General features: G+C 28.4%; 2 protein-coding genes across 3 annotated transcripts; one reads left to right on the top strand and one right to left on the bottom strand.

Annotated features, from left to right (window-relative positions):
* Window positions 1–1,673: 1,673 nt before the first annotated feature.
* TH1 (negative elongation factor complex member TH1) lies at window positions 1,674–12,760 on the top strand. 2 transcript variants are annotated; one of them, XM_016061114.4, is made up of 2 exons: window positions 1,674–1,808; window positions 10,746–12,760. In XM_016061114.4, the coding sequence occupies exon 2, from the start codon at window positions 10,795–10,797 to the stop codon at window positions 12,562–12,564; it is 1,770 nt and encodes a 589-aa protein (XP_015916600.1). In that variant the 5' UTR covers window positions 1,674–1,808; window positions 10,746–10,794; the 3' UTR covers window positions 12,565–12,760. The 2 variants fall into 2 exon arrangements, with proteins under 2 accessions (XP_015916600.1, XP_015916601.1); XM_016061115.4 differs by having other exon boundaries at window positions 1,695–2,150.
* A 244-nt stretch (window positions 12,761–13,004) lies between these two features.
* Window positions 13,005–23,748, bottom strand: Bcs1 (mitochondrial chaperone BCS1). The gene is made up of 8 exons (XM_016061116.4): window positions 23,426–23,748; window positions 22,978–23,338; window positions 20,897–21,036; window positions 19,793–19,987; window positions 17,418–17,481; window positions 16,266–16,435; window positions 13,382–13,499; window positions 13,005–13,293 (listed from the first exon to the last, which is right to left on the bottom strand). Exons 2-8 carry the CDS (start codon window positions 23,295–23,297, stop codon window positions 13,038–13,040), a joined length of 1,263 nt encoding a protein of 420 aa, XP_015916602.1. The 5' UTR covers window positions 23,298–23,338; window positions 23,426–23,748; the 3' UTR covers window positions 13,005–13,037.
* Between the last annotated feature and the right edge of the window lie 3,141 nt (window positions 23,749–26,889).

Below are 26,889 nucleotides of genomic sequence, written 5' to 3'. Positions count from 1 at the left end.
ACTTTTGCTGATCTTTGAAACCATAAAAAAGGTATAACCGTTTTCGTTAAATAATGAGGTCTGCTTGTTTGTGTATGTGTGAGGACTCTCAAAACCAGTGTTTGTTTAGATTTAAAGCCAAGTTGGAGAAAATATTTACGTTTTGCCATTGTATAGAAAATAGACAGAACGTAAATATTTCTTCCAACTATGAAATACTATATAAATATACTATATAAATATGACTTAGACTATGTAAATTGACATACAACATTTTTCTATATTATTAAATGAAAAGACTACGTGTTGTCTATTTGTTGGTACAAAGTAATTTTAAAAATTAATAAGCTGCCCACTGTACAGCAAGCGTCCTAAATCACGAGTAATTTGTTTTTTTTAATTTATCGCCTACATTTTCTAATTAGCGATCGAAATGGTAGCACAGAGTAGAACTCACTAACTATGGCAACACTTCGCATATTTTCCCCATTATGATATGGATAGTCAGTGGAGAAGAAAGTACGTTATAAAACTATAGTTTTTTTTTCTTCCCTTTCAAATAGATTAAAAACTTTCAAGTTAGGAAACTTTGTGTAACTGAAAACTGCATTAAACATATTTCTAAAAGAAAGTTTCGGATAATTTAAGAAAATATTTTTGACACTTAAATACGAAAAAATATTATGGAACGGGAAATATCGTAGTACATTTCCATACAACTGAGAAGAAGAAGAAAGGGAAAGGAAAGGGTAAAGTGGAACTAGTTTGCTTCCCAGTTAGCTTATGTGAGCGTTGTGAACGCGAATAAAATTTCTTCAAAAATTGGCAATGAAATTAGTCCCGCAGTGAACTGATCGTTGAGACTCGGTTCCCAGCAGATCAGCGAAGTCAAGCATCACTGGCTACGGTCAGTGTGCAGGTGGGTGACCACTTGGATCAATCTGCGTAGGGACCGAGGGTGAGCAGTATTGGTCCTCGTTAAACTGTGCTACCGTAAAGTGCTCGACTTCGCGCGCAGGTCGTCGGGCTACGGAAGCGGGGGTGCCATCCCCTCCGCAGAGGATCAAAATTGTGATGGCACGTCTTCGGATCATCCTCCAGGATGCTTCCCAGACCGTCGCCAATAGCGGATTGTGCAACTCTAGTGCGACGTAAATTAACAACAACAACAACAGCCAGTGAAATTAATTTAAAAATATTAATAAATGACTATTCTCCCTACCTGTGCTTTTTATCACATGCAACAAAAAAAATCGCTGACAGCTGTAGGTACTTTATTTACGCCCTACAGCTCCTTGGTAGCTCGACGATCTGCGAGAAGTTGAACACTTCACAAAGGAACAGTTTAACGAGAATTGATACCCTGCACCTTCGATACCTACGCGGACTAATCAAAATAGTTCTCCTTCCGCTTACTGGTTAAAGCCAGTGATATTTGACTTCGGTGTTCGACTGAAAACCGTGTCCTTACGATCAGTCAACTGCGTAGTACGATTGATCCCAAACTCAACCTCCATCCATCCACTGATTGGTAGAGTATCTTCTACGGGTAAAACTCACCAATCAAGTTTCCCTATTCTCTTAATTGCGTTTGTAATTTGCATACAGCAAAAACAATACTTAAGTTATATATTTTGCTTCATTATATGTCAAATCAAGTTATAAGCATATTATTTCGCGCTCATAAGCCTTCATTTTGATTAATCCTTATCATTACAAGAAAATAAAAAACAAGTTTTATATGCACTGAAGAAATTTTAAATTTCTAATAATAATTTTTATCTGATTTCATGATAAATATCTCAAGAGCAATCTTTAAGATCAATACGGTACTCTTAAAGTTTTATTGATTTGTTTTTTTTTTTAGTTTTTATTACTGCTTTACTCATGAGAAATAGTGCTGTATACCTTGTATTTTTTTAAACTATTTTAAAGGTCATTGTTCTTTGCATAGTGTTGTTGTTACTCCTTAAGGAAATTTGACTGTTCTTATAGTGGAAATTTCAACAGCTTTATTTTTTACTTTGCTCTTAATATTTGAGAACCAAACACTCATTTTTCCAGATAACTCTGATGAGTCTCTTTTTTTACGATTTTTCTTATTCTTAAGTACTGTGTTTCCTACTAGAATTTTATAATGCTTGATGTTTTGCTACAGGAACTTGATGAAAGTAAATATGCATGTGTCCAACTATTTATAGCAATAATTACTTTATTTTGTTATTAATTATTTTAATATTTTATTGCATCTTTTGAAAACAATTGCTTTGTTATAATTCGTAAATGATAATTATTTTTACTGGTTTTAATCTTGAAGGGTTGTTTCAATGACGTAATCTATCACATAAACTACAATCTCCAAAGTGCCAAATAGTTTTTAAAGTTGCAATTTTTTTTTTTTTTTTTTTGAAAAAATAACATGTCCAGGTTTGCCAGGAGATGACTACGAGTTATACCTTTTTAAGTTGTTTGATGTCTGTAATGCTTTGTCTCTCGTAGGCCGCTATCCAGAAGTTTCTTAGACTTGCGAAATATCCTGGCGCAGATCACAATATGGAAATCTTTCTAAGTTTGGTTGCATTTAATTTAACAATTAAATTTACAAATTTAAAAAATAATTTGTAATTTTTTTAATTTATTTTTTTAAAGGTATTAAACTTTTACCGGTCGATAAAATATCAATAAAATTTTACCAATCAATGTCCCCCCCCCCTTTTTTTTTGAGAATTTTTTTATTCTTACGGAAAAAAAGAAAAATAACTAGTCGGATTTTCTAATAAAGAGTAATTGAGTTAAGAATAATAGCAAAATGAAAGATTTCATGCACGGTAAAAACTACAAGGTACATTGCCAACCTCATAATTAATACGAGTTAATTAACCAATTAATACGAGTCGATTTGATCTCATTAGTAATCAATTTCAGGGTGTATGAGCAAGATCTTCATTCAGTGTTGTTAATAATTTTAATTCATAAATTTGCCAAAACTTTTATTGTTTTTTTTTTTTTTTTTAAATTAAGGAACTGGTGCTTCCCCCGCCCCCTAATCTATCTACATGTTCCAAATAAATTTAGATTAGTTTTAAAATGAGGCACAAATCCTTAGTTTTAAAATGAGGCACAAATCCTTAGTGAAAAATTATCACTTTTAGAAGGTACATTTTTCTCTCAATTAAAATGAGAATTATTTTCCATACGAAAAAAGGTTAAATATAACTTCAGAGTTTTTATAATTAAGTACATTTTTTATTACCGTGGATCTGAAAAAACGATTTTCAAAAATATTTGTCAAATTCAAATCTTAATGATTTTTTATGGTTATTTTTTTACATTAAAAACTATTTTACAGTAGATTTTTTTAGGCTTGTATTATTTTGACCCAATTATAATTGGTTTTGTAGTGTATATATGTGTGTACATATTATGTGCATGTACATTATTACTTTTTTATGAAATTTGCTGAAAATAATTCTATATTTCTATGAAATCTGTGGTAAGAAAACTATTGTGTGGGGTTTTGATGAAGATTTTTTTAATTTATGAAATATTAAAATCTATATTTGAGGATATCAAGAAATGGTGATAGTAAATCTAAACTTCGAATTTATTAAGATTGCAATGTTAGTTTCCATTTTTGTCATGCAACATTAATGATGCAATTAAAACTGTGCCAAAAGAAATTGATGAGGAAAAATTAAAGCAAAGTGTAAACAAAACTGTTCGTATGATTCAACTGATTTATTTTGAAAAATCACTGGATAAATAAAGTGAAAATTCCATCAGTTAGGATTAATCGTGATAAAAAGTGATTTTTTTTTTTAAATTTACGTTTGGATAAATTAGTTTTATTCTTGAAAAATAAGATTTTTCTTCTTAGAATAATCGTAATAATTCTGACATATAAGTATGATTGTGTTGCATAAAATTTATCAATATAATTTTTTTTAATTAAAATTGAATTTACATTTTATATAAAATAATTATTTTAAAACTCGTTTGCCTTTTTCATTACATCCTTTAACTAATCTAATTAAGTCAAATTAATTAAGCATATTAATTGTACATATGTTCGAGCAACCTGTAATCATAGATTTATGAAAGCTTGGACATGAAACAAAAAATCTAGAGTAACTGTGCAACAAGGAAATCATTGCTACATTGCTAGCTGGAAAACATTGTTTACTTATTTATTTTACATTATAATTATGAGCGAAATAGTTGAGTCAACTTTTCATTTTATGATGTAGTGAAGTTAACTGTTATCCGAGCCTACAACCTAAACATAAATATGTGCCTCTACTTTATCTGAAATCTAAAGAAATATCAATTTTAAAGCACTCTTGTTATGCAACATTTGCAATGTTAGTCTTGTAATGTTATCTTTTATATAATTGTTATATCTCTTTTCTTCTCATTGAACAACAAAAAAAGTTGAGGTACGTATTTACAGAGAAAACAAAACAGTTAAGAATACCTGTGCAATTCTGGTGGTCTATTTTGCAACAAAAATATTTCTTCCATTTCTTCATTGTGGGAAAATTTCTAGAGTTAAGATGTGAAGAAAAAAAACTAACTATCATCTTAAAATAACTAAATGTAGATCAATATTATCCTGCAGCCAATAATTCTACTCATTGACTACATAATAAAAGCATGCATTTATAATTATTTCAACTGATTCAGTAATATTTAAGAGTAACATTTCTATAGATATTAAAATTTATCAATAATAAAAATTTAGTTTTAACTGTAGCAGATGTTATTTCAACGTCCAGGTGTCTCAAAACTTGCATTAGTCTATCAAAGTTAAGTTTTCTTAAGCTGAAAGGAGTAGAACAGGAGTAGATAATTTAAAGTTAAGTATCTATAAAAAAAAATTTTACTTGTTTTTATACTCACTTTTTTTTAACCTTTTCAAGACTGATTTTTTATTTTTTATGCAAAAAAAATTTTTGTTGGCACGGCATTATTTTTTTACCATCGATAATATTAAAAATAAGTCTTCTGATGAGGTATATACAGTCAGATCTCGATATAAGGTCACACTAAGGGACATTGCAAAAGTGACCTTATAAGCGGGATGACCTTTTAAGCGATTTATTAACAGTTCGTAACTAAGCACGTAAATAGTACACATTAAGACTTTTTAAAAATGTTAATATAAACAAAAACGATCAGCCATAAATTAAATGTTAAAGTCAATAAATTTTAACAGAATTAGTAAAGAATTAAAGTAGGGGTGCACAACCTGCGGCCCGCGAGAGCTTCTAAACACAATAAATTTTTTTCATCTTAAAAATGGCAATTTTTAATCGCACTTTTAAGTCATCACGTTTTGACACAATCAATTTTAACAGATTCTTTAGTAAACGTACGTTTAACGCGCTTTCTTGAAGCCGAATTTATCGTAAATATAAATGATTTTTTTTTAATACAGTTATTTCCGCTTTTCTACTTGATTTTAAAAATTCCGAATTTTTATTACGACGCAAGTTTCAGATCGCAAATTTAAATAATCACTTTTTGTGCACTTTATTTCTGACGATTTCATCTTAAATCTAAGTGATTTTTTATCTTTTTTTTGCAATTCTTTCTTTTTCTTCAAAAATTTTTCTCGGCAGTTATTACTATGCGTTCCCACGTATTATAAAAAATTCCAATTATTCTGTTACGACATGAAAATTTTAAATCATGCATTTGACGCGCTTTATTTGTGCTGAGTTCAGCATAAATATATTTTTTCCTAATTATTTCTATACTTTTCCTCGTGATTTTGACGATCCCGTTATTTAACTATGATGTTATTACAACATGTGATTGTTAATCATGCAAAATTAAATAATCACTTTTTGATACGGTATTACGGTACAGTTTAATCGTTAATCCTAGTTATTTTTCCTTCGTTTTTTATTTCCGCAACGAATATGATTTGGTCGAATGTGGTAATGAATTGTGATTTGATCAAAAACCAAATATTCGGCAAAAAAGAAGAAGAAAAAATCTATTGAACGCCGTACACTTGGGGCCAAATAGCAAAATCTTTTAGCAGTATAGCAACACTGAAACTAAAATTTCAATGCTCAGAATAATATTTCCTGGAAAAATGTATTCATAAATTCACTCTAAAAAATAAGGCCAATCAAGAACGTTTTTGAAAATGTCGAAAAGCGAAACAGAGAACATAAAAATCAATCTTAATTTTTTGAAATTTTTTTTAAAGCTGAACATCTCAGTTTTTCAATTACCAGAAAAAATCAAGAAAAAAGAATTAAGTCAACAGAAATGCTATTAAAAATTACTGCGTTATAATGAAAATGTCTAAAAAAACTTTTTTTTTATATGAAGAAAATAAAAAGATAGAAAAAATGTTCTTAATTTTTTAAGTGAAAATCTTATGCCGAAAATCTCAATTTAAATTTTTCTCATTGCCATAATTTTAGAAGTAAAAAAATTGCTATAAAATAAATTTTATTTGTAACTTTATTTTTAAAAAAAATGCTGAGTCATAATAAAAATGCCTAAAAAAGGAAAAACAGAAAAAACAAATTTTTCTTAGTTCCTGAAACAAAACTTTAATACTGAAAGTCACACTTTTCTATGTTACTGGTTATTTATATTACAGCACAGGGAAAGAGTGATAATAAATTAATAGTATGAGACGTTCTGTTAAAATGCTGGGTTATAATAAAACTGCAAAAGATGGATCCTTCTCAATTCTCAAAGTATCGAAAAATTGACTTGTCTGATTATAATTTTAAAAAAAATAAGTGATATCTATAAAAATTCAAAAATAAAAAAAACTTAGAAAAATACATTTCTAAAAAATATTCTGCCAAATATTTGACTGATCATTCAACCAACTGAATTTTTCACAGAAGGGCCAAATACTCGTTACATCCCTCCCTAATTTAAATGCAATGTCATTGCAACTTAAGAAATTCATAAATTGGCGAAAAACGTGAATTTTTAAACTGCTCACTGTTTGTAGTTTAGATTTCAATTTTTTGTTGCTTAAGTGATCTTTTTCGATAAAAAAAAAGGAAAATGTTTACGATATAAAAAATCTAATAATTAATAAAATAAAATAATAAAGTACATTACAAAATAAGCATTGAATTTTATTTTGAACTATCACAGTTTTGTTTTTATTTTAGGCTTTTGTTTAAAACCTATAAATTTTCTTCAATTAAAATATTTATTTTGAATTTATATTACTTAATTACGACTAAACTTTTTCCTACTTTCATTCTGTGGGTATTGCAGTTTTTTTTTAATTTATTAGAATTTAATTCTAAAATGAGTTTTCATATTGCATGATATGATAAAAAAAAAAATTCTTTTCTTCAATGTTTATTTATTTTGATAAATCTATTGTTCATATGATAAAAATAGCAAGTTTTTTTTTTGAAAAAAAAAAAAGGTATCAAGTTTTTTTATTTTTGAATGAATTCTTATAATGGAACACTACTAAGTTATTGATATTACTAAGTTTATTGATAAAAAAAATGGAACGCTAATGTTTAAATAAACATTATTACATTTGTCATTAACATGTCTAAATACATGTGCGGCCCTTCACTCAAAAAGGCTGTGCACCCCTAAATTAAAGTTAGATTTTTAAAAAAAAATTTATTTACAATAAAGCTGTTTACAAATTTCCTCAAAGTGCACATACATACATTACATCTTACCTTATTTAAAATAATCATTTATGCAGGTCTGTCTCATTTTTGCTTTCATTTTTTGAACAATGTTTTCCAGATTTTTGTAACTTCTCAAAATGTTCCTTAGCTCCCTCATGGTTTGTAAAAAAATTTCGTATGACATTTATTGCTTTGAATGCTTCCGCTTGGGTTATAGCTATAGTCTCAGGATCACTGTCATTGTCCTCACTGTCCACAACTTGTGAAAAATTTTCAGAAATTGTAGCTTGTTCGTTGGCTGCAACATTTTCCTAGAACTCAAGAGGGGTAATTGCCTTGTAAGGAAGTTAAATAGGCTTTTGTTAGAAAAGAGCTTCCCTCTCCTCAGATAAAAATGACCTTATAAGGGATAACGATTTTTTAAAACTTGACCATATATCCGATATTTTGTAACAAAGAATTCCTATTCAGTGAGCCGGGACTTTGGAGAAGTGACCTTATATCGAGGTTTGACTGTATATATATTCCATACGATGCAAAAGGGTTAAAAAAATATTTTTAGTTGGTTTATTGATGTAGCATGGGTTTCATTTTTATTTTTTCAAGTACCATTTTGTTGCTTTAAGTTTTGTCTTTGTTTGTCACTAGGTTAGTAACATGTTCAAGGAAATTCGAAATTCTTTGGTAATAGACCTTTTAAATCATTTTTCCACTTTCTAGCCATAACTATTTTTTCAACTAACAAAGACTAGAGCTTTAACTATTAAGTATGTTGTAATAAGAATATAGAAACAATACTTATAAACAAAAACTCAAAATGTTAAAACTATTAAATCATTCATAAGACCCCTAGATCAAAAAAGGCTGAACTTCCAGAGAAACACTCTTTTTAACCTGCATTAGTAGATTCTCCTGCTTAAGATATGTGCTCCAGTATTTCGTCAATAGTGCCAGGCTTGTAAATAATCAATAGTGAATACAGTAAGCAGAAGAAATTGCTTTTTTCATTTAAAAAAAAAAAGAGGCTATTTTTGAAACAATATCAATTAATATTTTACAAACAAACTGCGAAAAATTTGAATTGTCAAAGATTAAATTTGAACTAATTAAAAGTTTTTTGATGTTCCTTTTATGCAGAACTATTAAGACTGAATAAAGAATTTAAGTTATTCAGAATTTAAAATTATCCACATTTGACTGTGGAAGTAGGATACATTATTATTTATTCTTCAAAACAATTTCTGTATTTTTATGCAGATAGGAATTTGTGCAAATAGGGTCTGTTATTGCAAAAAAAAAAATTTCAAGGAGTTTTTAAATTGTATAGACATACAAGATTATGCTCAACACTGTAAAATTGTAATTAAAAAAATTAAATTTTAAAAAATAAACAACAATTGCTCCTTCTAAATTAGAGATGCAACATACAAATATTTGGTATTTAGCCTATACTGCTGAACGCAGAATATTAATTTCGGACGAATAATGGAAGAATCGTCTGCCGAAGACAAAACTTAATTCGTTTACATCCATCTTTCTTGTTTTCTGCCCTGGAAAGGGTTTATTCGATTAACAAAATAATAATAAAGATAAACAAATTTGTGAAGGGTCCGATTAAAAGAAAAATCATTTTGTGAAGGGTCCGTTTTTATGAAAAGATATTTTGTGAAAGGTCTGTTAAACAGGGTTCCCACTGGTCAGGGAGAACGGGGAAAACCTGGAATTGTCAGGGAATTTTATTTCAACTCCAAAAATCAGGGAATAGTCAGGGAAAGTTGCAATTTTCTTACAAAAACCTGGAAAATTCCTTTATTATACCTGGAAAAAAACCAGTCTTAAAATACTCAGTTATTGAGATTCGAGTTAAATAATTATAACATCTATTACAGTTATTTGTTGAAAAAATTTTACATTTTAGACATACTGAAATGCTTCCTTCCTCATATTATGATATTTATTTTATGAAAAAAATCTAATACTTGGCATAGCAAATAAAAGAATCCAAATTTTCTGATGAAAAATTTCATAGTATAGATAAAATATGGTATGGATTTTCATTGAAATTTACCTGGAATACCTGGAAAAGTCAGGGAATTTTTTTCCTGAAATTGAGTGGGAACCCTGGTTAAAGGACCTAAATTTCTTCTAAACAGACCCTTGACGTAGTATGTTAGTAACAGAGTTATAAAACGTGTCGAATTTTTATGGTAAAGTAAAAACATTAGTTTAGAATACTATTGTATGAAATGTGCTAAAGATACACCAATGAAACATTTATGTATAAATATTAATGCACAGTCAACAGTAACTATATTAAAATAGAAATTATACAGTTTAAGCCTTTTAGTACAACCCGTCATTACAGTGACCTTTTAATTAGATCTATGTATGAAGTCTCATTTGAACATTTGCCCAGAACTGTTCCTTCCAATATAGCAACCGAAATTCAATCATCAAAAATGTTCGAGAAAGTCTCAATCAATTAATTTAATCTGTTATTTCTTTTAGTGTTATATCACACACACAAAAAAAAAAATTTATAACACTTTGAAGAAAGTTTGATATGACCTCAAAGATTCTCATCCTAAGTGGACATAATTTATAGCCAAAAAATTTTTGAAATATAGATTACTTAGTATTGATAATCAGTTGTGCATGTTGCCTTGTAATAAGGAAAGTGGAAAAGTTCCCTTAAGCATTAATTATTTAAAAAAGACACATTCATAGTCTAAGTAAGTTTCTTTTCAAAGAATACAATAAATTTATCAATTTCTTATCTTTTTCTGTTTGAAAATTGTATTCACTCTTTTTGTGAAATTACTATCTTATATGGTTTATTTTCTAGTTAAAACAGGTGGTCTTAGCAGTTATCTTGTTGTGTATTATTTATCAAAAATGGCAGCCACAAAACAGCATATTATTTTTTGCATTTTACACCAATGAAATATATTAAAGGGTACTGTTACAATTACATGAATAATCAATCAATGTATATATGAATAATAATATTTATACCTATAGCTACATAAATGCTACTCTTTTTAGATTTTTCTCATAGGTTTTTGATATCTTAACAACTTGCCAAACTTGCATATAGTTAATATTAAATTTTTATGTTTACAGGTAAACTAGAAGTACATTTCTGAAAGTTTTCTCGTATATCATTAGCATCATGATGATGGATGATGAATATGATGATGATTTAGACACAGATAGAGGGTGGTATGATGATACTGCCATAGATCATGACCCAGACTCCCCCTCTGCAGAAGATCAAGAAGCTAGAAATGCTATGATCCAGGCTGAATGTTTGGAGAAGTTTAGCAGCCAAGATTTTATAATGGAACCTGAAATTTTTACGCAGTTGAAAAGATATTTTCAGAGTGGAGGAAATCCTGAGCAAGTTATAGATCTTCTTTCAGAGAACTACCATGCTATTGCACAAACAGCTAATCTTTTGGCTGAGTGGTTAATTATGGCGGGTATGAAAATATCAGAGGTTCAAGCTCTTGTGGAAGATCATCTTAGAGAAGTTATCATCAGGCATTTCGATCCTAAAAAAGCAGATTCCATTTTCACTGAAGAAGGAGAAACGCCAGGATGGCTGACTGAGATGATTGAGCACCACACATGGAGGTCACTGATTTATAAGTTAGCAGAAGATTATCCTGACTGTCTGATGTTAAACTTTACTATTAAACTAATATCAGATGCTGGTTATCAGGGTGAAATAACAAGTATCTCAACAGCCTCCCAACAACTGGAAGTATTTTCTAGAATTCTTAAAACTTCAGTGTCAAATTTTCTTGAAGGTGGGGAAGAAGAGCTTCAGAAGAATCTTCATGAATTTACCAGGATGGTGTGTCATGGAGAACATACATACTTATATAGCCAAGCTCTTCTTCATCTTTTATCTCAAGAACCCAGAGGAGGGTCAAATATAAAACGTCTTTCTCAAGAAACAAGTGCATATGTACAAGGAACAGAACATAATGCAACTCCTATCACCATGGCATTGACTGGAGCTGCCACTGTTCCTAGAGCGTGTGGAGCATTATCTGCAATGCTCTGTAAAAACGCATTAAATCCTGCGGATATTACCGTGCTTTACAAAATGTACCAAGTTGCAGCTGAACCACCTCCTGTAGAATTAATAAGAGTACCACAATTCTTAGATTTGCTGATGGATTCTTTGTTCAAGCCTGGAACAAAAATAAATCCAGAACATAAACCAAAATATATTTTCTTACTAGCCTATGCGGTCAGTGTGCATGAAACTTTTAAAAAGGGAATGAGAAAGAGTGTAAATAGAGAAGAGTTAAAAACTACAACACAGGCAGTTGAGAAAGTTCATATGATTTGTAATGAAAAGAAAGGATCTTCAGAACTTATTCCTGAATTGAATACTTTATATCAGTGCATTCGTTTCCCAGTGGTTGCTTTAGGTGTTGTCCGGTGGGTGGATTTCACAGTGTCTGAAAAAAGCTATTTCAAACTGTCAACTGAACATACTCCTTTACATTTAGCTTTGTTAGATGAAGTTGCTACTTGTCATAATACTCTTCATCAGAAAGTTTTAGAACTTTTGATTCGATTATTTGAATCACCTCAAGAGGATTTAGATGTTTTAGTGCAGCTTGAAATGAAGAAAATGCTTTTGGACAGAATGGTTCACTTGCTCAGTCGTGGTTGTGCTGTTTCTGTTGTTAATTACATTAAAGCCTGCTGGCAGCGCCAAGATACAGATATATCTCTTATCCGTTACTTTGTAACTGAAGTTCTTGATATTATAGCACCACCATATACTGCAGAATTTGTGAACTTGTTTCTTCCTTTAGTTGAGAATGAAGAAATCACTGGTAATATGCGGAATGAGGGTGAAAATGATCCCATATCTGAATTTATTATACTCTGTAAATCAAATTACTTGGGAGCTAATTAGCTATGTCTGTTTATTTTTTTTTTCTTTTATAAAACATGTCTAAATATTCTGAAAAGAATTATGTTTATTTGTTAGTTTTCTGGTTATCGAATTTCATTTGTCATGGTCATATGTAAATGCAAATTAATATTTATCAAATGTGTATTTCTTTTTTAATATTAGAAAATAACTATAATAAAACATTTTCTATATTAAACATTAAGACTATGCTGTTTTCTTATCAAGAGTTCTTTAACTCCTATAGGAGGTAACAGCAATCTGGGTAACAATAGTTTGATCAAGAGAGCGGTCCAAAGTTTGGACCACATGTTAATTTTACTTTTTGCGTATTTTACTATGTTACAAAAGTTACTTGAGCAAATTGAAAAAATTTTGCACACAATTATAAATTTTCTTTTTCTAAAGGTGATTTCATGCAAAAAATAACTTTTAGAAACACATATTTTAAAACAGCTTTATTTTCTAAAAATATATCACGATTTCCCTAATAAATTAACGTTATCTATTACACCTTTTGGATCATTTTTAAAACACATAAAATGCCCTTGAATTTCAGCCATGCTGACATTGTTTTTAACGTGTGTTACAGCATTTGCAAAATTTTCTGCATCACTTTCGCCACTTTCACGGTAAAATTTTTTATACATTAACTTCAACTGATGAGATGTTGCATATCCAATTTCCTCTTTAACATCAACTCTTCCTGGTCTTATCAAAGCAGCATCTAATCTGATAATATACACGAATAAAATTATTCATACGAATAAACTTATAGATTATGTTTAAAGTTTTTGATGAAAAAGGAATCTTTAAATACCTTTCTTTATAATTGGTTGTCATAAATAAAATGCGTGCTTCCGTAGATACAACTCCATCTAACATGTTAAGTAAACCGCTGAAGGTTACTTGGTTCAGTCCATCATAAGCAACTTTAGCTGTAAAAGTTTAAATATTATAATTAATTTTATTTGAATGTAACATAAAAATTAAATACTATTCAATTTGACTCCAAAAAATTTTATTGTATTAACACAGATTTGATTCTGCTGCAGATTTAGTTTTAGATTCAATTGGGAAAACAATCATGTAATTACTTTACGGGAATGCAGGAACATTGTTAGATTAACCCCTTAACGATCGGTTAATTTTCAAGAAAACGGTTTTAAAAATGCCTATTTTTTTATACACATATTTGATTATTGTTGACATCTAGTTTAAAATAAACTAACTATCTACAATTACCTTTAAAATATCCTGGTACTGCTATCTGGCGTGTAAAATGAGAAATAAAATGTTTTCCGGGCAAAAGAATTGATTTAGTTTTATTCTTATTGGCGCGTTACTACTGAACAATCCAGTCTGAGAAATAGTGGACGAAACCCCACCCCGTCATTTTCACGGAAGCGAAAAGGAAGGGTTCAAAGCTTTAAAATTTTAATAATAATCGGAATTAAAAACCTTACAAAACAAAAGTATAATATTCAAAAAATGTGATAAATATTGCAGATAAATACTGTTAAATAAGGGATAGATAAAAATCTACTAGTAATAGACAACCAAAGATATTTGGTTCTCCCTTGTTTATTGATGGTTATGTCATAATATAGGTACACATCATTACGTTTCAACAATTTTCATAAACTGGGACGTCAGAATATATTTGTGTGCTTTGACTCAAGGTAAAGAAATCAACCAGTGCTATAAACTTAATCTGACAGGGGAAAAAGAATACCTCAGGGTGGCGGTTAACTATATTTTTTACATATTTACCACCTGAGTGGGCTTTATCTTAAATAAATTATGTTCACGTTAAATATTTTTTTGTAGGTAATGTGTAACTTATCCTCAGTTGTAATTACATAAAACTCATAAAAATTATTCACACCTATGTTTAATTAGGTAGGTAAAAGTAGTTAATTCTACAGTTATATGAGCAGCAAATTTTTTTTAAAAAATGACAAGAAAATATTAGCTCTATAAAAAATTGAATTATTATTTTAAATAAATTTGCTTAAATTTAATCTATTATGTAAACGTTGTTCTATTTTACAAACAAACAAAAAATTGCAACAAAACTATCACTTTAACACATTTAGCATGAGAGTGATATCTGTTTAGAATATCCAAGTGAAATTTTACTTAAATTAGCCCCTGATGTGCGAGACATCTCATCTTTTGAATATATGCTCTATTTTAAAAATCCAAAAACATAAAATATTTAAAGTTATACATGCTGAATAATAGTTTACAAGGAGATACTGCTTAGATTGATATGAATAACTCAGATTGGTACTTTTTGAATCTAATCTAAATACTAAAATCTGCATAAAAAAAATTTTTTTTCATAATACATTTTATTCAATCTGAAAAAAAAAAATTTTTTTAATGAAGCAGATATATCAGAAACTTCAAATCAAACAGCAGGTATAAACCAAACAAAATTTACACTTAAATAATATCAAACTTTATTTGGGAATTATGTTCTGATGAGAATTCTATTTACTTAGAAAAAGGTTCATGACCCATCATTTAAACTTTGTACTATGTGTGAATAAGGTAAACCAATGTTAATAACAACATAAAGTACAAATTATGTGTCAGTATTTGTGCTTTAGTCACACTGATTAACTTTAAAAATCTGATTATAATAACTTATATTTAGATACTTTACACAGTGATTATAAAATAACTTTGGCAATATGTGACTGTCTGGCAAGCATACCGAAAGCAAGAGTCAAATGAAACTTTGTATAAAAGTATTTTAAGGTATACACTTGAGTAAAGTATTTGAAATTTGTCATCTGATGATGTCATTCGAAATTTTTGATATTCTGCCGCAGTAACCATGAAAGATGATTAGTCATTTTTAACACTTTTCTTGATGTTCCAAATAATATCGTAATACATAAATTTATTTTAATTTATAACTTCTTATTTTATTCTCACAAACAATATGTTTGCTAATGGTTGACAAGATAATATTCTCGCTCATAAATTGGCAAAATTATTTTATAATCCAAACGTCTTATAGATTGAATTACATACATATTTATAATTTTTTCTCAAATACACTACTGCTATTTAATTAGGTAGAAAAAAAATTCTCCTTCTACATTGATTACTCTAACATTAGAATAACTCATATATATGTATATGAAGACCTTAGAGAAAGAACCGACTAAGTGATCTTTTTAAAAAATAAATGAGATTTCTCAGGAAGAGTTCTTATTTCAATTTCATTTAAATATATAACATTCATTTATATTGATAAATCTATTCATTCCGAAAAAACTCAGTAGAAGAACCCGTTAAGTGACATTAGACTAATTTTATGATTTTTAACTATTTTTTTATTGTCATTATTATCTACAAAATGCAAAGAAGTAAATAATTTGTGTGTCCCTCCTCAACAAAATGCGAGAATATCACACATAATATTAGAATAAAAAATTATTATATGTTCAATTAAAAAAATTATTTAGTTTTTTTTGTAAACACAGCACTTTTGTTATTTTAAATTAGTAACATATATGTTTTTATCATTAAAAGTATCTTGCAGAAAGATATTAGTGCTAGAGACTTTTGTCGCAGATACCTCGAAAAAAATTCTACCACGGAGATGTACTTCATAAAAAGTCAAAGGAAATTTAAATTTAAACTTCCAAAGTAACAAATTGAAGAGACAAGTATGGAAAACTTACTTGCATGTGACTCCTCCCTGTTGACAAATGCAGCATCAATATCTTCAAGAAGAATTATACTTTGCTGAGGTGCAACACTCATCAAGTGCTGTAACCGATCATCTGACAAACCTCTTTCACTGAGATTTAAAATACAAATGGAATACTCAAGCTCTCCTGCTAATGCTGTACTATAAAAGAAATAATATTTAAGTAAATAAATCCTTTACTCATGCATATAATAAAGTATATAATATATAATAAATATATTATATAATAAATATATAAAGTATATAGTATATAATAAATATAGTACATGTTTAAATGCTAAAAAATAGATATAGAATATGTTTAGAATTGTAAACAATATGTTTTGTTTATTGTATACATGTTAAAAAAAGTGTAATAAAACTTTAAGAAGTTGCATTATTTTCCGAATCGTAGATTGTCTTAAATAACAATATTTCTGAATAGTTTTAATTGCAATATTACTTTAAATGTCATTTATTCGGAATTTAGAAAAATAAAACAAATGCTTTTGTGTTGTGTAGTAGTTTGAAATTCACACAATGACATAATAGGGAAATATTATTGTACATTACATTTTAAAATCCCAATGAAACATAATATTCAACTTAGAATAAAAAAACATAATCTTTCATTATAAAACAAAATTGGAAGAAATGGTGCAAGCTCTGAGTAAAAAACTTTTGATTCTTCAGCCTTCTATGTAGTATGATATGTTTTAAGTTTCCTTCTCAAGATATGAAAATTTTATAATTTCTTATTTTATTAAAATTTATGATGAATGTTTTTATAGAACAACATATAACATTCTGTTGTGAATTTCTCAGTTATTTTTCCTTTTTAAATAAGCTTTCCCTTCTGGAATTGGAATACACAAAAAACACATCATTGAAAAAAAATTCTAAATTATATCTAAAATCACATGCAAGTTATAAAAATATAAGCAAATTTATAATACAAGCAAGGGGCTAATTCAATTATATATATATATATATATATATATATATATATATATATATATATATATATATATATATATATATATATATTATTCAAAAAACTTTTTATTAACAATATAATTTAATAAATATATTAAAATTATTTTATTCATAATAATATTAAAATGTTTATTTAATGTATACTAACATAAAACTACTTTTCCCACAACCTGGAGGACCGTACAATAAATAACCTCTTCGGTATGGTATACCTAAAAAAAGTATCATACAATCTCAGAAATCAGGATTTGAATTTCATAATACAGATACATGAAAAATTATGCAATGAAATAACAAATTTAATAAAATATAAGGCAATAAAAATAATAACAACAAGCAACTACATTAAATATTTCAGCAACTACATTAAATATTTCAATTTTGAAGACAAATTGTAATATTTTCTATATATTTCTCTTTAGAAAGTTAAAAAATAAGCTTTTAAAAAAATATATATAAATAACAAATATTTAAATAAGAATTTTTTAATACAAAACTGTTATAATTATTTTTCCAAAATTCATTAGTCTATGTAAATCAAGCACAATATCAAATTATCTACAATGCTTGAATTTATTTTTCTTAACAAAAATATGAATTGTGAGAAATTATTTAGAACTTATTTAAATTTATAGAAACATATATCAGTTTATATTAAGTGACAAAATGAAATAAGCATAGATTTTTTTTTTAATTATATTTATTTTACGTCCAAAATATAAATGAATGATTTACCATATTTTTTGTTCATTTAAGCAACAAAACACAGATTATTCTTATTTATGCAATTTGTTTACATCCATTTTTCTATACCAATTAATACTATCCATCTTCTGTTATTTAATAAATTGTAATGGAAACCTAAGATTTACTTCTGTATCCATTAATATGAATAAATATTCTATTTTAAATATCAGTAAGTTGCATTTTCTTTTTTAAAGAAAGAAACATAGAAAGGTGGTTTGAAAATAAAACTTGAGAAGCATATATTTGACAATAACAAATAAGATTAAATTTTACATGGATATTTATTTCTTAATATTATATTTAATTAATTATTGTGAATATAAATATTTAAGCAATTTAATTTTCAACAAATATTTTTCAAACTATAAACTCTAAAATGCACATATATTAAACAACAAAAAGTCAAAGATATCACTTCAAAAAGTTAAAATCTCACAGGGATCTTGCGGAATAAGTATTCTTTCTCACTACTAAAGTACAAAAAATTTCTTTATATCAAAATTTTTAATATCATGGTCAGAAGATTCCACAATAGCACAATTTTATGCAATATAAAGCTTGTACTAAAAGCAATAAATTAATGGATAACATTATTCTTTTTTAAATTTACATTGATTTATAAGAACTACATTTAAATAACAATGATTATTTATCATTTTTTTTATGTTGAATATTGTAAGTAAACAAAGTTCACACAATAAAAAAATTATTGACAAATAATTGAATAGTAAGATGAGAAAATAACTTTCAGTATCAGTATCTATCAAAAAGAAACTTGTGTTTAAACTTGTCCTAATTTTAACCCCTTAACTTAACAACTATCTAAAGCTGAGTTAACTTAGCCTAAATTATCTCAGGCATTTAAGTTAAGGGCTTTAATACATGATCTTCCAAAACTTTAGCAACAAAAAGAAAGTAAAGTACTGTATTTCCTGGTATCTAAGTTGACTCATTGTATATGTTAACCTCGATATTAAATAAAATATTAAGGCACACCATTAAATAAACCTTTTAAAAATAATATTCAATCATCTTGTAACAAGTGGTTAATGGAAGGAGGAAAACTCTTACAAATACAGGAAATATACACTTTACTCCAGTAAACATTATGTTTCAAAAGAGATTCGAAGCATGGCAAAATGCAGATTCAAATGTTAATGTAAAATCTTTAAAGAAAAGTGTGGAATTTGAAATTCTTTTTTATGTGGCCGAAGATTATCTTATATGGGACTCTGCAGATGAGGATGAAGTAGAATACATGACAGAATGGACTCTGTATAATACAGGTAATATTATTAAATCTAATACAGATGATGGAACCTTTTGAGTTGTAACTTTATATTATTTAAATGTTTTCATTGTGATATATTTCGAAAAGAAATATTCTCGAATAAATTATCTTAAATTTCCTCTTATTTTTATGTAATTTAAGGTATTATTTCTTTTTTAAAAAAAACTTTATATGTGAAGAAAATACGATGAAAGAAGCTGCAAAATTGTATATAAGATATATTAAAAATAGTTGATGAAAGGGATAAATTGAGAGATCAACAAATCGTTGATCATCAATATTTCGTGATCAACAAATAGTTGACTTTATTACTTATGTTTAAAATGACTCCCTGAGTTTCATTAAATTATTGGGGGGCTTGAAAAAACAACTTAAAAATCAGGATAAATGATAATAAATGGCATGCCACATTGAATAATATTTTAAATAATGCTACAAACAATTTCATTACCATATAATGGTTGTATTTTAAAGTGCCGTTTTACCTCTATCTATGTACCAAGATGGAGTATTGATAAATTCTTTTACATCATTGCATATTCGTTCAGCAACGCCTTCATCCAAAATAACCGATGATAAGGGTCTGCGTTTTCGAGGATGTCCAAATTGTCTCCACTCAGAGCCCATACCTTGAAAAATAACTGTCTTTCCTTCTTCTTGCTTCAAATAGTGCTTCCTGGCTATTTATAAAAATAATATTGATTTCTGAAACTAGAAAACACATACATACAGTGAAATTTCTATTACTCATACAGAACTATATATATGTCTTTAATTTGTTTTTTCTATAATTCAAAACTTAGGCGCGAATACCAATTTTAACATTAAATTTTTTTTCTTACTCAAAGTTTCTTACATCGATTTTTTCAATAATTTGAAGAAAATATCATTCCCTGTGTCTTAAAACTCAATCTAGTCACTTTTTTCAATTCATAATTTCAAAACTTTGATAATACTGCAAGGATATCCTGCCAATAAGACAGAAATAGAATTGAAATCAATAACTTTGAGAAGAAAATTTATCTAAATTTCTCTGTATCTATATTATGAAGTTAAATTGAAAAAGTAGTTAAAGTTTTAACCATTTAAAAAAAAAAAGATACAAAAAATTTCTTTTGTATTTCAGTACTACTGCAACATTGATTTGATTCAACATGCTTGCTTGGTCTGTTTGGTACCATTGAGTAATAATAATAGTTCGCAATCTTTTTTTTTTGGGGGGGGGGTAGTTGAATGGGTTGTTGTTTCTTCTGTTTTAATTTGAAAATGAGATATATTAAGAGATTGCTTTCAGATATATGCTGAAATTCGAATATGTATTTTACTTTGTAGGAGACTCCAACAAAGTCATTTTTTATAGTCTTTTAAAGTCATAAATATATACTATGTAAGCTATTCTACACAAGAAAGTATATTATGCAAGCAATATGCTATATACACAAGCTATTTATACAAAAAAAATATCCATGATTCGAATAAATACAATTTATTCAGCCTTGATTAATATATATGAATATTTTAAAGGTAATAATAAGCTTATATAAACTTTAAAACAATCAAAATTACAAAATTTTAATAAATTATTTTACCTTCTAACAACAATTCAAAAAATGTGTCCTTTTTCCTTCCTAATGCTGTTAGCTTAACAGATTCCCATGGTATTCCTAAATGTAAATCTAGAGTTTGCTGTTCTCGTGTTCTATCAACTTTGATCCATGTGCCTTTATAACTAAAAAAAAATGCAAGCCTATTTTGTAAGTATGACTCAATAAAACACAATAAATTCATAAAATCTAACTACTTAGCAAAATAATGGCAAATTTAAAAAAAATAATTATTTAAATGTTTTTCTCCTTCTTCCTCAGTGACATTACAGCCTGGTGTTCTTAAAAATTCAATAAATTTATATGTGTTTACTGCTGTTATTTTGCAAAAATAGTTAAATATTTTAATTCTTACAATATTGGCAAAAACAGTGTTTTAAGTCATGTGCAAAAAATCATAAAGTATTAATAAACCTTATGACACCTGCTGAGCCAGACAAAAGCAAAAGGTTAATACGAAAGTTAAAATATCAGTGTATATGAAAATTTTCTGTTATTTAAGGTATTATAAGTACAACTGTAATTAAAATAATAGTTAATTGAAATAACTATTAGTTAGTTACTGATGCATAAATTTATTTTATAAATAACTAATAATTAATTACAAAAAAAAAATTTTAGTTAAATTATTGATAATGTTTTTCCTGAGCTCAGAAATTTCGACATTAATTTTAAGGCTAGTATTTTCCTCTTCAATTTAAATACAAAATTTTTTTTTTACAAATCATAGAATTTTAAGAACATGAAGCAGTCTCTAATTTTTATTAATTAATTCTTCATAAAACATTAAGTTAAGAGTTCTTGACAAACTATTAATATTTAATATTCAGCTTCATATTATTCATATTTTATTATTATCACCAAAGTTTAATATATATACGCCCTTCACTTTTTCAAAATAAAATTAACCAAAAGAAATATTAGTAGATAGAATCGCTATCACCGACCGTCTGGAACTACGCTGGCGACAATGATTGTGATGTTAAACTATTTCAAGTAGAAGTGTGGCTCAACATTGGCTCAGATCGGTGAGAGAATACCCCTCCTTATGAAATGCACTATTTCTTGTTTCATTGAAGCAGATAGACCTAAACTTTCTAGCAAAAGGAATTATTTACATAGACAATAGGAAATAACAAGTAAAATAAGAAAAAAAATATCTTGTGCTACAAATTTTCCAGAAAATTAGATGAAGCATAATTTACTATGACATCCAGTTTTTGTCAAATAATATTGTTTTTGTTTTCAATTAAATGGAGGATATTTGCTTATCTTTAACTGTGAATTTTCTTATTATTTCATAGGAAGCCGAACCCCACAAACCTGTAACTCTATCGATGTCGCTGTTGTATTATACAATACCTTATATACCCACATATTGATGCACCTACAAATCAAACCCTAGAGTTTGATTCCAACATTTTCAAGTAATTCAAATAAATAAACTTTATTAATTATCACCTTAAAAACTTGCACATTATTTTATTTGGTAATAAAATAAAATCTAGATTTAAATATTATCATTATAAAGATACAATTATTGCATCATGAAAAAAGTATTCAGTTATTACAATGAATTAACTTTACCTTGTTTCACTATGCAATGTTTGTTGGTTTAAAAAATAAATTTTAAAAAAAGGCTTAAAATTCTAGTTTTAAAGGCATTGAACATATTTTTTCTTTGAGGTTTTTGAACTATTTTTGAATCTTTTAGATTGTTCTGAAGGTTAGAAAACCAATTTTCAACATAATGGATATTTTAAAATGAAATCAGCATTTATTTTAAGTTAACAGAAATTTTGTATTAATAATAACACATTAAAAAAGTAATTTCAATATAATTGATCGTGCAAAATAAATTGTAATCTAACTCCTGTAATATATATTTATGTTATTTAAGCAAGTAACTATATTAATAAGTAATTATCATTAAAAAAAATATATGTTATAGAACTGTAAGAAATAATTAATATAAGCTTTTTAAAATTTCAATGATTACCAAGTAAAACATTTTTATTTGTTAATCATCGAAAATTTAACAAAAAAATAATAAAATACAGTTTTACAAAAAATAATGAGTTCCAACACTTGGCACAAATTCAAAAGAAGTTGATATTTTTCCAGTATCAGTCTGCTTATAACTTGTCTCAACACTTAGATGTTGAGTATTCCTTGCTTGATTTGTGATATACTGCAAAATCCATTGATAACTTTTATCCCTGCATGGAACTTCTAATGTAATCATGTAATGTCGTCGAAAAAACATCATACCATACATAGATGCTTTCCGCAGTGCTGCTAATCCAGCACCGAGACCAACAAGTCCAAAACCGGCTCCAAAATATGGATTATTTTGCAGAGAAGCAATGAAATCAGCTAGAGGCATAGTTGATAAATATCAACGTTTCAGTTAAGTAACCAATTGATCTAAAAAATAAGAGCATCCATTACTTTCTCACTGCTCAATTAAAAAAAAAAAAAGTAGTTCAACGAAAAAAAGAAATGTATACTAACATGTTTAAATAATAACAGGTTTAATGCACAGATCCTATGAAGTTCATATTTGTGATTCAGATATTAAAATAAATTTATATCAAGGTTTTCACTTCTAATAGAAATATATAAAATAAAGACTTTAGAAACAGCTCAATGAATTGATTATTATTATGTTATAAAAACAAAATAGAGTTATTCCAGTCACAAAAAAATACTATAAAATACATTTATTTTAATGAATGAGAGATAAATTTTCAAAAAACCGAAACCACTAGAAGCAGCATGATTGTTTGTTGGGATTTAAAGAGCTTCCGGGTGACAATAGCTGCCTATTTCTAGCCAGTAAACAGCACAGCATGGCTGGTGTTTTCGACAATAGGGAGCGCTGCGAGCTGTATACCGCTTATACTTCCGGGTTACTGTTTCCGGTGTATTTCAAAGTCATTTGGCTCACAACGTGATCATTGTGTTTGAAGATTCTTGCAAACGTGGTACTATTTTATTACTTATTACTTAGTTTACAATGAATTCTAAAACTCGAAGTGGCTCTTGTTGTGTAGTAATAGTAGTGTTAAGTAGTAGAAACATCTGGTTTGATCAATAATAAATATGTAAACCTAACATATGAAAAAAAATCGCTGTAAAACACTTCTAACCTAGTCAATAATATATGCCAACTTTCAAATTTAAACCTGAATTCTAATGTATAAACTTAATCTTGCTCCTCGAACAATATGCTAACACTAACGTAGGATGGTACATAGCTTGCAACACGAACAAACAGTAATAAACAAATGAAAAGAGGCCAAATTAAGACTGCCAAAAAAGCGAGTTATTCAAAATCTAGCAACCATGTCACCTTTTTTAACAATATAATTTGTAACAATAACTAAATAACTAAAACAAATTTTCACTTCAAACTTACCAGAATTACATAATAACATTAATATCTTATGAAATACGGCAGATTTGAGCTCAGAAATTATCTAATTTATTTCTTTTATTGAGAACAAAATTATCCTTTTGAAAATATCGCCTCGCAAAATAACATGTAGTAAGCAGCTGCAAACTTTCTAACCGGAACTAGAGCAGGCATACAGCTCGAGACTGTTATTGTTTACATTTGTACTGAAAACACCATCCGTTGACCGTCCTCATGTATTCAATTGCCTCGATATTTGGGTCCCGCAGTGGACTGATCATTAAGACACGGTTCCCAGCAGATCACCGAAATCAAGCATCACTGGCTACGGTCAGTATGCCGGTGGGTGACCACTTGGATCAGTCTGCGTAGGGACCGAGGGTGTGCGGTATTGGTCCTCGTTAAACTGTGCTACCGTAAAGAGCTCGACTTCGTGCGCAGGTCATCGAGCTACCGAAGCGGGGGTGCCATCCCCTCCACAGAGGATCAAAATTGTGATAGCATGTCTTCGGATCATCCTCCGGGATATTTCCCAGACCGTCGCCAATAGCCCATTGTGCAGCTCTAGTGCGACGTAAATTAACAACAACAACAACAGCCTCGATATTTGGTCAATTTAGGAATTGGTAACTGGTAGTTAGTAATTAGTAACTAATAGTGACGATCTGGTAAAAATACTTGAGGATGAAGCTGAAACACATACATACGTCAAATCCCATTTTCACGAAAGGTACATTTACACGCCCCCCATCCATCCGCAGATTGTTATTTTGACCCCGGAACCAGAACATGACCAATCTCCTGTCCAGTTTCCCCAGAGGCTTGGAGGACTGTGACCCAGACCGAATTATCTTGCTCCAGTCACCATTTAGTAACTCAGGGAGTTGTCGGCTGGCAGGGATGAACTCAAGACCTCCCGAACATGATCGCAATGACCTAAGGGCTGGGCTATCCCAGAGAACGAGTATTCAACTCGTAAATAAAACCAAATAGTTTAAAATATTATTATAGTTAAGAAAACTAACATAATATCTATTTATTTTTCAATATCTAAAGAATTAAGTAAATGCAGTCAAACATTCAACAAATTGAAGAACAGATTGATAGAAAATTTGGAGACTTAACGTTGCGATTGCATTTCTTGGGTAAACTGCGGAAAACTCAAGCTTAAGCACTTATCCTAGTAAATCTGAATATAATATTAGTAATTTACATGCTTACAGCTTTTAAGCTTTAGCAGTAGCAAAAATATTTAGTTAGAAATAGAAATAATGCAAAGTAATGATTAAGAACTTTCTAAATTTTTTATAAAAATATGCAAGAAAGACATAATATGAAAAGTCCCGCAGTGGACTGATCGTTAAGACACGGTTCCCAGCAGATCACCGAAGTCAAGCATCACTGACTGCGGTCAGTGTGCGGGTGAGTGACCACTTGGATCAGTCTATGTAGGGACCGAGGGTGTGCGGCAGAGTTGGCCGTTGATTACAGTAATCGATTACAACTGTAATTGATTACAGATAATTACAGCTATGTAATCAATTACTTGTAATCACGATTACAAGTAATCAATTACTTGTAATCGTGATTACAACTTTCAAAAAATTTTGATTACAGCTGCAATCATGATTACAATTTTGATTACAGTAATCAATTACTTGTAATCACGATTACAAGTAATCAATTACTTGTAATCGTGATTACAACTTTCAAAAAATTTTGATTACAGCTGTAATCATGATTACAATTTTGATTACAGTAATCAATTACTTGTAATCATGATTACAAGTAATTGCGATTACAAGTAATCACAACAAAAACGATTACAAGTAATTATGATAACAAGTAATCAAAATATATGATTACATGTAATTATGATTACATGTAATTTGATTACATGTAATTGTGATTACTTGTAATCAAACTATACGATTACAAGTTATTACGATTGTATATTATAGTCAAATTTTTTATGTAAGTATTCATGTGTTTACATATTTTTATGTACATAGAATGTACTCACGCATGAACGTACAATTTGCGATTCCTATACATACAATGTATGCACAAACGTTGTTTGTACGTACAATATTCATAATTATATTGTAATATACTTAATGCAATGCGCATATGCTTAGTACATATAATTATGCATTTATGATACATGTACGCATGTATTCTAGTTTGTACAAAAAGGCAATGTTTTGTATCTTTGTATACATAGACAATGCATGTATGAACGTATATGAAAATAATGTTTATGCGTTTGCATGCTTTTATGTACTTAAGTGCATATATTGTATAAATTTACGATAATAGCACGCATATACAATGTACGTTTGTATATAAAATTGTACGTATTTGCGTACAATATGCAAAAATGTTATTTAAAGGTACAATATATGCACATAGTTGCGTAAATAAAATGCGTACATGTATACATGCATATTTATATGTACATCGATATATGTGCACGCAAAGTATGTACTTATGTACAACTTACGTATCTACTTGTATAACTACATACTTTGTTAATATTTATGCGCACGTAATGCATGGA

The sequence above is a fragment of the Parasteatoda tepidariorum genome, chromosome 2 (genome assembly GCF_982258835.1).
Source record: "Parasteatoda tepidariorum strain Cologne lab strain chromosome 2, Ptep-v5.0, whole genome shotgun sequence".
Classification (NCBI taxonomy): Eukaryota; Metazoa; Arthropoda; class Arachnida; order Araneae; family Theridiidae; genus Parasteatoda; species Parasteatoda tepidariorum.
This window is presented reverse-complemented; position numbering and strand designations above follow the sequence as displayed.